Genomic DNA, 13280 nt, shown 5'->3' on the forward strand with positions numbered 1-13280 from the left:
ACGATCGGATCAACTTAAAGATCACACTATCCAGATACATTTTGATAGATTTTGATATGCTTATTGTGGGTTATATGGCATGTAATAGGTGTTTTTGCATATGTTTAGATACTTATTACAAATGTTACGTTTTAAGCTTGGTATAAGCTTACTTGTGTAGGTGTCTTTAATCTTGGTGTGAATATGTTCATATAAAGTTGTTTTGGTCATGTGATATAAACCTTATTTAAGTGTTTGAATCATGGCATGAATGAATGTAAATGATTAAGAAGAAATGATAAGTTTGGCATGAGTTTTATATATGAACTTATGAATTTGAATGCAAATTAGTTGATGTGTCATGTGAATTGAGGTTGATAATTGAATTGTGGTGTCAATGAGGACACATTGGTTAGGCACTTAGGTTGATTGTTTTGGCATGTTTTAGGCTTGTTTAAAATGTGTTTTTGAAGTATGGATATGGTTGATTTTGATTTGGCTTGGAACCTAAGTGTTGGAAAAGAAAAATAAAGTAGAAAAGAAGAGGAGAAGAAGCGGGAGAGAGAAAGGAAAGGTGGATCGTTTGGTGCTTCTCCGATTGGTGATGACTCAGAGGAAATGAAATAGCAGAAGGAAAAAGTTGACCGGAGAACAAAGTTGGCGGCGGCTAAGGTTGGCAAAGAGAGGTGGAGAAGAAGAAGAAAAGAAAAGAAAAATAGAAATGGGAAAGAATAAAAGAAAAGGGAAAAACGAGAAAAGGAAATAATAAAAGAAAAGGAAAAAGAAAATGACATCATCATGATGTCATTATGCCACATGTCACAATTTCATTATGCCATTTGTCTCAAACTTAACGGTGTTAGAAAAAGTACCAAACTAGTAGTAGAAAAAGTACCAAACTAGTAGACAGAAAAAAGTTCGGGTACCAATCTGAGACAAAAAAAAATCATAAGTATCAATATGGGAGAAGTGGACAAGTTCGGATACAAATTTTTATATTTAACCCTAAAAAGAATATAAAATAAATAAATAATTATACGACGGTTGAATTGTTAGAGGCGTGCTATGCTGTTGGTTACATAAAATATTATGTAATTTGTAAATATCCACACATTCAATACATGAGTAATTTAACATGTCATGTAAATTCCATAAATGAGCTCAAGAGATAAACGATTTTAAGATGTGTTCTATTTTCATGAGTGAGGATCAAATTTCTGATCATACGATTAAAAGATGATGTGAGCAACTATCACACTATATTTCATAATTAGTTGTGAATACTTAACACTCACGTGGAGCTAGTATTTATTTAATGCGAATTTTTTGAGTTTTATTCTAATTTTTCTCTCAATTATAATTATTGGCCACAAATTTTTCCAAGGCTAAAATTAAATTATAATTTTTTATAAAAGCTAAAATGTAATTTTATTAATATTTCATGATGACTAAATCATAATTTTAACATATTTGAAGAACTAAAGTGCAATTTCATCATATATAATTGATATTCGGGTCACCAACTTAGTTATAAAATTATAGACTCCTTTTATATATTCTTTAAATAAAAGAGTTAAAAATTACAAATCCATGTTGAGTAGTATTAAAATAAAAATTCATTACCATTTCATCTATATTCATTACTAAATAAATTTTAAACAAAAAAAAAACATTTTACTTCACCCTCGAATGTGAAAATTATATAACTTATTATATAAAGACATTGCGAATGTGTTCTATCTGAAACCCTAAATCTGTATAAAATGCAGCCTCTCTTTCGGAATATAACCTGATTGAAACACTAGGGTGGTTTTAGAATTGCGCTAGGGATCACTATGTAATGGATGCCTTGTTTAAATGTGATTAAAAGAAGTATTTCATGTTTTAATTGTTTGGAGACATGAAAGACGCAATCCTAGTCTAATAGAATCCCAAAGTGGTTTGAATTTGTTTCGTTTGATGGATACATAAAAATATGTAATCAAACAAGCATATCGTTGGGTAGTTGAAAGGCAAAGAAATTAAGTTTATAAAGCAGGAAGAGTGATTAGCTTATGATTAATAAAGCCGATTGTGATGGCCATAGGATGGGAACTCTCAAGAAGAAAATGATTTCACTTGAAAGTGGAGGAGAATAAGTAGTAATGTTACATTTATATGGCTTGGCTTCATGATAATCCATATTAAGAAAGGAAAAGTTTGATATATAACTTCAGTGAAGAAGCAGCAAATTCAACTGCATCTCTGAAAGATAGCAGTCCTCAACATCTCCTCGCTTATAAATCCAGCAGGTAGTATGACAACAACATCTTGAAGCACTAGCTCATTCACGGTTGATACACTGGCATGGTGCACATGAAGCTCTAGGTCTCTAAGGGCATCCATCAGTCTCGCAGCTGGGTAATTGACATCTGGACACTGAACTCGGATCATGGCTTCTGACCCTATAATCTTGACATCAACTTCCATTGTATTTGGTCCATAATCATAGGTCGGCCTTGTACTGTCAAATGTGGATGCATTTCTTTGGTTATTCGAAACATTGATGGCATTCAACTTGGCTTTTTGGGATTGAACTTTGAGTTTAACATCCAGTTTATCAATCTGAGATCTGAGCTCCTTGATGTAGGCTACCGCATCTGAAAGCAAAGATGCTTTGTCCATCTTGGACACGGTAGGAACCACAGATCGAAGTGCATAGAATCGATGATTAAGTTTCTCACGCCGTAGCCTCTCTGCTTCCACGTGGTTTGAAGGGGTTGTTTTTCCAGTCCCCGACTTTCTTCCTCTCTTCTTCGACCCAACGCTGAACTCCATCTCAGAATCAGCACCGGAGTCCGATGACAAGGGGCGTAATAAAACGCAATTGTCCTTCTTGGCCTCAATTTGTTGCTTTCGGTCATCAAGAATCCACTCCTTTTGATCACTTGCAACCTTGCCGAAATCAAGAAAAGGGACAGTTTGGGTTGACATTTGGAGCTGAGATTCAAGGCCAGGATGCTTGGAACCAAGACAGTTAATCTCAGAACCGAAGATTGATTTTGCAAGTTGCACTAAGCTCCAATTCTCTTGGATCATTTCTGAAGATCCCAATTCAACTACCCCGAAGGAAGTCGAAAGGAAGACTAAGGTCTGGATTCCTCGCATTCGAGCTTCTGTGACTCGCTCGCATTCATACAGTTGGAGCTCCTGATCTCCACACAACCAAATATAGGAGCCTGAGCCGAAAGCCTTCCCAAGAATGTCATCTCCTATAGCAAAAGATCGGTTTACTGATACGGTGTAATACCACTCGTAGTCAGTGACATCGCCATCCACCATCCTCTCAATGTCTATCTCTTCACAGAAAACGGATTGAATCTCTTCCCCCGATCTTCTTCTCCCAAATCTGGGTTGGCTTAGCTTATTTCCGGATTTGCCTGCAAAACCCTTGGTCCCTTGGAAATATCCATCACCCCAAGAAAACACGAGGCGGCCATGAGCATCCCTGGAAGCTTGCCAGAAGATGGAGTATACCCACCATTCAGGCCTGCTTTGGACGATGAACTGGAGGCGCTGTTGCAGCGTCGGCGGAGGGGCGTCTAGGCCGAAGCTAATCATCGAAGATGAAGAAGATGATGACATAATACTGCTGCTCCCTGATCCAACCCAATTTCTTTCTGATAAGGTTTTCCAAACTACTAAGAGCTAAGTAACCCAAAGAGGGATTCGGCGGCAGCAAGCTAAAATATACGAGGAGAAATTAAAGGGATCAGCAGCAAAGACAAAAGGGCAATGTTGTAGGGGCGTTCGGGGAAAACAAGAATTTCCTGGGCATTAAAAGGCCATCCGTGTGGGAACTGTTTTTTGGGCATGCTTAGCACCTTTATCACGTGAAAAATCCTACTATAGGCTGAGCTCCAAAGTTGAAGATGTGATGTGATATTGATGCGCATCGTCTCTATTCGTTGCGAGGTTCAGGCTTCCTCTGGGGTCGCACCTTTCGCTAGTCATTTCCAAATTCGATTCACTACTTCTGGACATTTCAATCTTCAACTCGTCTTCTAGTACTTGTGTTATAATCACTTTTTATTTTTAAGACTTTTCAAATTTTAAAACTAATATAATTAAATTAATTTTATTAAATTTAAGTTTATTATAATATATATTTTAATTGCAGTACTATCAAGTAAGTATATTTTATTTCAAAATATCACATCAATTAAAAAAAATTAATAGTATTAACAAAGTAGACTTAACTTTTAAAAGTTAAAAAGTAGAGAGACTAAATTTTAAAAATAAAAATACGGAGATTAAATTCAAAATTTGTGAAAAGCGTAAGAACTTATAGCATATTTTGGATAAAAGTATAAAGGAGCTCCCTATAGTAGGAGTCAAATTGTATTTTACCATCTATATAGAAAAAATGGAGATATTAGTTTCTTTACAGTAAATGAAAGAGCAAACTAATCTTTTTATTCTACTATTAAAAACTGGTCATTAGACGTTAACATGAAGTACGCATCAAATAAATAAAATTTTTAATAGATTTAATACAAAAGAATTAATTTTACTCATTTTTTAATAAAGAAGCATAATGGAATTTAATTTTTAACACAAAAATTTCATAATATGTTTTATTATATTTTTAAGTTAAAATTATATTTTTAATTATATATGTAAATAAGTGATTTAACAACTCAATGTCCCAACTTTTATAAGAGTTATGTGGCCAAGAAAACAATCTGAAAATCACAGGCTTTTAACTTATATTATCCACTCATTTTTTAATTATTTGACCCTAAATCTTAACTACTAACTGACTATCTGGCCTTTATAAAGAAATGTCAATTTGGCAATAAGAAAGTTCAAAATCAGTATCAAGGTGTAAATGTTTAGAGTCATTAGTTTTACGATTTTCGTTTTCCTTTTTGTTTTTAATGAAAAAGAAAATATGAATAAAACGTGTTTAGTTGAAAGTTTTAAAAATATTTTTAGAAAATTAAAAAAATATGGAAATTAAAAAAAATAAAATTTTAATTGTTTTCATTAAAAATTATTTATAAAATTAAAAGAAATTGAAAGCAATGGTTTTCTAACTTTGGTTAAGTACCAATTGAATTAATTTATTATTATTTGATAAACTACAACAATAAAAAAGTAATGTTCCTATCAAACATATCATAAATAAATTGACATTAGTTCAATTCTATATAAACGCAAAAAATATATATATATTTTTCAACAAATTTTAAATAATAAATTTGTGACCCTGATACAATCCACATAAATATAATATTTTTTTATTTTATTTCTCAAGTTTTATTATAGTAAGATAGGTATCAAACTTGCTTTCATTATTAAAAGAAATATTTTTATTTACTAAGTGTTTTCCAATTTTCAGAAAATAAAAAATAAAAAATGCTTTTAAAAAATAAAAACAAAACAAAATAAAAATATATTTAGAAACCATACTGAGTCTTAATTTCCACTCCATGTACTAGAGTTTTTTTTTTCCCTTTTGGGATAAAATGCAATATGAAGTTATGAATAAAAAATTGAGATTCTTTTTTGAATTAAAGACCACAAACGGTAATTCCATTTATCAAATCAAATAATATTTGCATTTACAAGATCACGAAGACTGTGAAGGTAATCCACTCCAAAACGGAGCTCGTTGTCAAAAAAAAAAAAAAAACTAAGCCCATGTAGCTAAGTATATCAATGACTTTATTGGCCAATCTACAAGTCAAAGTAAAGCATTAAAGTCTAAAAACATATAGTGAGCCTTCGTAACAAATTTTTCTAGCAAAGACATATTAGTGTTACATGGGAAAACTAAGAAATTATAAAGTAAGAATTTGATTCAACATCAAGGCACAAACCTTTGCTCAATTCGACTCGAAACAATCAAGGGCTTTCATTGCAACTCCACCCAAAACCAAACCATTCTCGTCTAGCACTATACATCCAAGCCCCTTTATGTGTCACGAGTCACGGATTAAAGCCCGTGACAAATGCACATAGAACGTCCCATGGTGGTCAGCTGAATAAATGAAGCTCATTTTGGCCCACTTGAACTGGCCTAGTTTGTAGAACATGTGGAAAAGCCTATCTACTTGAAGCCTTGGTGGCCCAGTGGAACACTCCCATAAAACTAGAGTTACCATGGTAAATATTGTAATCATAAGAGATAAGATTGTATAAATTTTAAATCCTTTTGGACCTCATATTGTAGATAGGCTTTGATCTTGACCATCGATGTAATTTAAACTATACTGTTGGATTTGGGGGAGCTCAATTATAAATAGAGGCCTTTCTCCTCATTTGTAATCACCCCATTTAGTTGTAATTCTTCAAAGCAATAGAAACATTTTGAGAGCATTTACTTAAACACTTGGTGTGCTTATTTTTCTTGTGGCTTTCTGTTTGGTTTTTGCTTTTTCGCTTGAGAGTTTGCTTTTGCTTTATTTTGGTGCCTTAGAGAATTTCCATTCATAATTATCATATTTTGAGAGTTAGGCTGACTTAGGTAGATTTGAAGCTAAGTTTTTGTCTAAGGCTACAGGGTTTGCAAGACTTAAGTTCTAGCCCCATAATAGTTATGCATGTATTAGCACCACATGTAACATTGACATTAATCTTCACACGACCTAAGCTTGGGTAGACTATCATTGAATTTGTAGTTGTCTTGGAAAGATTGTTCAATGAATCAAATTATGGACACAAAATTCTTCATTAGTGATTACACAAAATTTAGTGCTATGTAGGGAGTAGGGAGTAAGATTCCTATAGTTTCCACAACAACATGCATAAACTAGGCACAATATAGGTTCATGTTGAACTAGGTTGCGAGCAATCTTAATCGCTGAAGTATTATCACAATATAGGTTCATTGAACCTTGAGGATAAATGTCTAATTCTTCAAGCAATTTCTTCAACCACAACAATTCACATACTCTAAAAACCATGCCTTTGTATTCTGCCTCTGCACTTAACCTTGTAACGACTGGTTGTTTCTTACTTCTCCAAGTTACAAGGTTTCCTCCAACGAAAGTGAAATAACCTGAAGTCAACCTTCTATCATTAGTTGATCCTGCCCAATCTGCATCATTATAACCCTCTATTCTCAAATGATCTTGTTTCTTAAAAATTAGCCCTTTTCCTAGAGCATCTTTTAAATACTTCAATATGAGTTCAACAGCCTCCATATGAGACTTTCGAGGATCATGCATGAATTGACTCACCATATTTATTGCATAAGCAATATTAGGTCTAGTGTGAGATAAATAAATCAATTTTCCCACAAGTGTTTGATATATTACTTTGTCAATTGGAGATTCACCTAAACAGTAATATAACATAGGATTTTGTTCAATGGGAGTAGTCACAGGTTTACAACTAAGCATTCTTGTCTCAGCTAAGAAATCAATAATATATTTTTGTTGAAATAGGAAAATACCATTCTTTAATCTAGCTACTTCAATACCAAGGAAGTACTTCATATTACCCAACCTTTTCATTTCAAACTTAGAGGCTAAATTTTTTGTGGAGATTTTCTATCTCATCCAAATCATCACCTGTTAGCACCATATCATCCACATAGGTAATCAATACAGCCACCTTTCCTTGTCTATGTTTCAAAAATAATGTGTCATCAGCATTACTTTGCTTGTACCCAAACAACTTTATGGATTTCGTAAATCTACCAAACCATGCCCTTAGAGATTGCTTCAATCCATACAATGCCTTTTTTAGTTTTCACATCATTATATTCTCTAAGTACTTTTCAATTCCAAGAAGAGGATCCATGTAAACTTCTTCAACGAGATCTCCGTGAAAGAAGACATTCTTGACATCAAATTGAAGGAAAGGCCAATCTTGATTAGTAGCCAATGATAGCAATACTCTTACTATATCAAGCTTGGCAACAGGCATAAAAGTTCTCTATAATCGACTCCATAAAACTGTGTATAACCTTTTGCAACTAATTGTGCTTTAAACCTTTAAACCGTTCCATCTACTTTATATTTAACAGTAAATATCCATCTACACCCCACTATTTTTTCCATTGGGAAGAGGCACACCAGGGCCCAAGTAGCATTTTTTTTCAAGTTTTATTTCTTCTACCATAACTTAGGCCTACCTTGTGTCTCCTAAGGTTTCCTGTAATTTACTAGGAATAGAGATAGATGATAATTGAAATAAATAAGATGCATATGACTTTCATAAATGGTCATAAGACACATGATTAGTAATGAGACATTTTGTTTTAGCTTTAATATCAGGTTCATATCTAGTAAGAGGTATATCACAGTTAGCACGAGCTGGAATATGGTATTTAGAAGTTACCTCAGGTGAAGATTGACATGGTTGGTTTGGAGGTATAAAAGGATCAGTACTATCTGTGAGAAGATCATCTAGTAATTCATTACATCCACTCAGCTCAGTGTTTTCATTTTCATCACCTCTTTTTATACTCTCTAGATCAGCATTTTCATCACTTTTCTCTGTAATTTTTGGAATATGGGGTTGCGCTCTCGGTACAGTATTTTTATCAGTACTCTTTTCATGAAATGGGATAAATTCCTACACTACATCATCAAGATTAATCACTTCATTGTGTTTCTCCTCTGAAGTGAACAATCTGCAGAGTAGAAAAACTCATTTTCATGGAAGACAACATCCATAGTGACATGAAGCCTCTTAGAGGAAGGATTGTAGCATTTATACCCCTTTCTATAATTTCTATATCCCACAAAAATGTATTTTACAGCTCAAGATTCAAGCTTATTTCTCTTATGGGGATGCAAATGAACGTAAACAACACATTTAAAAATTTTGGGAGGCAGATGAACAACAGGTGGAAGATTGCAATGGTCAGACAATACATCTAGAGGTCGTCGATAATCAAGAGTACTTGAAGGACTACGATCAATTACGTAAATTGTAGAACTTAAGGCTTCAACCCATAAGTAAGATGGACCTTGTCCTTTAATTAAAAAAGGATCGAGTGACCTCCAAAAGTTGTCTATTTTTTCGTTTTGCAACTTTGTTTTGTTGTGGTGAGTAAGGGCGTGTTGTTTGATGAATCATGCCAATAGAGCCCATGAATTCTTTTGGTTCTTGGTTCAAATATTCCCTTCCATTATTTGATCTAAAAACCTTTATTGACATACCAAATTAAGTTAAAATCATTTGATGAAAAAGGCGAAAATAGAACTTACATCATTTTTCTTTTTCATTAGATAAATCCATGTCATCTTAGTGCAGTCATCAACAAAGGAAATATACCATTTCATTCCATTAAGAGTTGAAATGGGTGCTGCCCCCCAAACATTAGAGTGAACCAAGGAAAATGGCATACTTGTTTAATTTTCACTTAAAAGAAATTGAGCATGATGACCTTTTGCAAGGGCACAAGTTTTACAAGCAAAATTTGAAACACTAAAACCAAAAAATAATGAAGGAAATAATCTTTTCAAATAAAAGAAAGATGAATGCCTTAAATGTTTATGCCATAACTAGATTTGTTCTTTTTTTCTTGTCAACTGAATTCTCTTATACCACATAAGCTTGCCCTTTACTAAAATATTGAAAACCATTTTCCAGATAGTACAATCCTCCCCCTTTTTCTACCACTGCCAATCTTCACCTTGGTGTGAAGGTCCTAAAAAATACAAGAGTGGGAAAAAAATACAAGAAAGATTATGAGATTTGGTTAATTTTTGTACTGAAAGAAGGTTACAAATTAATGATGGCACAAATAAAACATTTTTTTATATCAAAAGAATGAGATAATGGGACAGTACCAATACCAACAATTGGAGAAGAAACTCCATTAGCATTAGTAACAATATTCATAGAACAATTAGATAATTGATTGAATTTTTGTCTATCACAAGTCATATGATCTGTTGCACCTGAATCAATTATCCATTCACTATTACGAGTAAGGGATGTACCTAAAATAAAACCCCAACACTTTCTTCCACGAATCTTATTATGGGAATTTAGGGACCACTCAATATAATTGGTTCTATCAAGGCGTTTCAGGGTGATTAGAGAACTTTCCTGTATTGGAAAAACAGTTGTAGGGTTGTTTTTCTCATGAGAACCATTGTCACCCTTTTTAGAATCAGGCATAGTGATCGTGGTACAAGGACGAAGCTTACAACGGAAGCGTTAAACAAAAATAAAAATTGTGTCAGCTTCAATTCCAAAAGAAATTGAAGGAGGCTTTGACGCCATCTAAATTAACACATTTATGAAAGAATTTATGTATCTCTCCAACAATAGAAGAGTCACAGTATATATAACCTACAACACATGAAGCTTTACAAGGAAAGAGTTAAAGAATCCCTATAATCAAGGATTGGCTCAATCCTAAAGAAAGAAAAAAAAACTAAAATCTTATCAAATTTGTCTCAATCAACTCCTTGATTTCTATCAATTTTAAATGTTAAAATATACCATAAGTTCTTGTACTCTTTGTAATTTTGTAATTTAGTCCTTGTACATTTATTTTTAGGAATTTAGTTCCTACTTTTTAGATTTCAAAATTCAAGTTCAACTGCTAAAGTTATTTTGTTAAATTCAAGTTAATTACACTGACATTTTTTAGTTATATTACTACCAAGTGAGTGTTTCTTTTATTTCAAAATGTCACACCAACCAATTTAACAAAAAAAGATTTAACAGTTAACAATTAGACTTGAACTTTGGGATCTAAAAAGTAGAGGGATTATATTCCTAAAAATAAAATTACAAAGACTAAATTACAAATTTGTGAAGAGTACAGAGATCTATGACACATTTTAACTAATTAAAAAGTATATAAAATTAAAAAAAAAATCCAAAATGATAAATTTGAGACCTTGAACAAATAATTACTAAGTTAAATTTATGATACTAAATTATCTTCTTGTTCTTTTTCCCTTTTATGATGTTTTGAAATAGTTTTCAAATATATGTCATCTTAAATTTATGCATTCTAATTTGGAATTAGTTATATTGTCAACGATATTTTAATTTGACCTATTTAATTTTTTTTAAAATGAACTTGAATAATTTCACTCATCTTGATTCAAATTTCATTTCACTTGACTTGATTAAAAAAATTAAAAGCGAATTAGGATGATAAAATACAACTCATCAGTTCAACTAATTTAAATTGTTTTCACTTAATTCAATTGAACACTCACTCTAAATGCAACCAATACCCTTATTGGAGTAATGGTTGAGGCTCAGTTGTTGACATCTCAAGGATCAATGCTTAAACATTAATATTACCATTGACTTCCCATAATTTTTGGTTTGAAACCCCCTCTCTCTTAATATGGGTTATCTGAAAGTGATAGTAAATATTTATTTAAGTATTTAGATTAAAGTTAAATACTTAATAAAACGGATGAGGATTTAAATTGTAATATGAAGATAAATAATTAATCAAACCACATAAATTTTCTATTGATAATTGACAAACAAAATTCATTGTTAGATGACAATCATGAACGTATTAAATGAATTTAACCAAAAACATCAAAAGAATTTACTTGACCCCGCATGTCTATTGTTGGTACTATGATGAGCACATGGAACATGCCCCTTTATTCTTACGATTTTCAAGGAGATATACATGTGGGCATAATATTTTTGTTCACTGATAACCTTTTTTTTGTTTTTTTTACCAAATACGATATTAAGGGCGAACAATGTTTGATAGAAAAATCTAAATTCATGTTATTTAAATATTTGATGAAAAATTTTATCATTACTCCACTCAAGTGTCTGATTATTCTCTCATTTAGAAGCATGGTTTTAGTTGGAATGAATTACGTTCACTCGTAGACAGGAGACCATTTCCCAACACCATCGCCATTAGTGCCCCTTGAATGATACATTTTCACATTAAAAAGTAAAACATATTCACACTTGGAGGTTATTGTTCCACAATAATCAATAGCTTTCTCATTTTGTTTTCACAAAAAGAGAAAAAATGGCAGGGTTTCATTAGCTAATAGTTATTTAGTTAATTAGGTTTGAATGCAATAAAAGAATCTAAAAAAAATAATTAACCAGAGGAAATTAAGAATGGTTGAATAGTGTGTGTGGTCAGAGGAGGACGCACGTGTTTACTTTCGGACGTCGTTGACAAAAAAAAAAGAAAAAATAAACACTTGTTAATAAACATATCTGTCGTTAAAAAGTAAGATTATGAGTAGGAAAACATGTAACAAGATCGAAAAATTGAAACAATAAATCTATATTTTCATTTTGGGGGCATTGGACACGTGTCTACATTCTAGTAATCTAGTATGGATCGTCAGAAGTGATGTCATGACTCATGAGTAAAGCTAAAGTTTTAGACATAGGCAATAATCTTTTTACCGTGTGTACTACCATCTTTAAGGATTCAATAAGGGAGGAATGTTCGGACCACCAATTTCATTTCTATTGGAAAGGATGTTAACAATCATACTCATGGCTGCTTTTTTAGTTTGTGTCATAAACTTACACACCTAAATTCTTTTATTATACGTCTCTATAAATTTTCATAATCAATTATTTTGTCATTGTTTATTTGTCTTCGTTTCCTCCATGGAAATTTGATCGTTAACAATAAATTTATACTATCCTTTCATGAAATTCAAGTGTTGTCCATAAAAGAAATTAAAATCTATTTATTTATTTATTTATTTTTGGGATAAGTAGTTGATTTATTTATTTTAATACAATATTTTTTTATTATTTTTAAACTAAGTTTTTACAAAATTTTTTGTAAAGGAAAAATCTGAATATTATATATTAACTTTAATTTAATGTCCAATTATACACATGCAATTTTTATTGTGGTTCAAATGTATACATGAAACTTTAATTTTAATTTAATCATACACATCTAAAGAAATAAATACATCAAATTATTTTTATATTAGATAAATATAATTATTTGCGTATGCAATATATAAATATAAAATAATATTATATCAATAATTGTGTTAATAATTTGTGAGAATTGGATTAAATCAAAATTTCATGCAACACAAAGTTAAAGTTCATGTATAAAATTGCACATTAACTCTAAGTTAATGTATAATTTTGAGATTTTTATCCCTTTTTATAATACATTTTTTTATAACTACCTCTACATTCATGGGTGTTGAGTTTCGTGCTGAAATTTGCAACACAAAGTTTTCATCTCCCTAATGGATTCAGAGTAATAATTATCTAATGATTAAGTATCTCAACACTTGCTAAGGATTAATTGCTTAATTATTTTCTAAGGCTATAGGGTTTGCAAGACTTAAGTTCTAGCCCAT

General features: G+C 31.8%; 1 protein-coding gene across 1 annotated transcript; it reads right to left on the bottom strand.

Annotated features, from left to right (window-relative positions):
- Positions 1 to 2009: 2009 nt before the first annotated feature.
- On the bottom strand, positions 2010 to 3786 carry LOC107911642 (transcription factor MYC2). The gene has a single exon (XM_016839512.2). The coding sequence runs from the start codon at positions 3601 to 3603 to the stop codon at positions 2212 to 2214; it is 1392 nt and encodes a 463-aa protein (XP_016695001.1). The 5' UTR covers positions 3604 to 3786; the 3' UTR covers positions 2010 to 2211.
- Between the last annotated feature and the right edge of the window lie 9494 nt (positions 3787 to 13280).

This window comes from Gossypium hirsutum, chromosome D08 (assembly GCF_007990345.1).
Source record: "Gossypium hirsutum isolate 1008001.06 chromosome D08, Gossypium_hirsutum_v2.1, whole genome shotgun sequence".
Taxonomy (NCBI): domain Eukaryota; kingdom Viridiplantae; phylum Streptophyta; class Magnoliopsida; order Malvales; family Malvaceae; genus Gossypium; species Gossypium hirsutum.

Bases quoted from the DNA above. Each gene is read 5' to 3' on its own strand.
- LOC107911642 (XM_016839512.2), bottom strand. From the start codon at position 3,603: ATGTCATCATCTTCTTCATCTTCGATGATTAGCTTCGGCCTAGACGCC.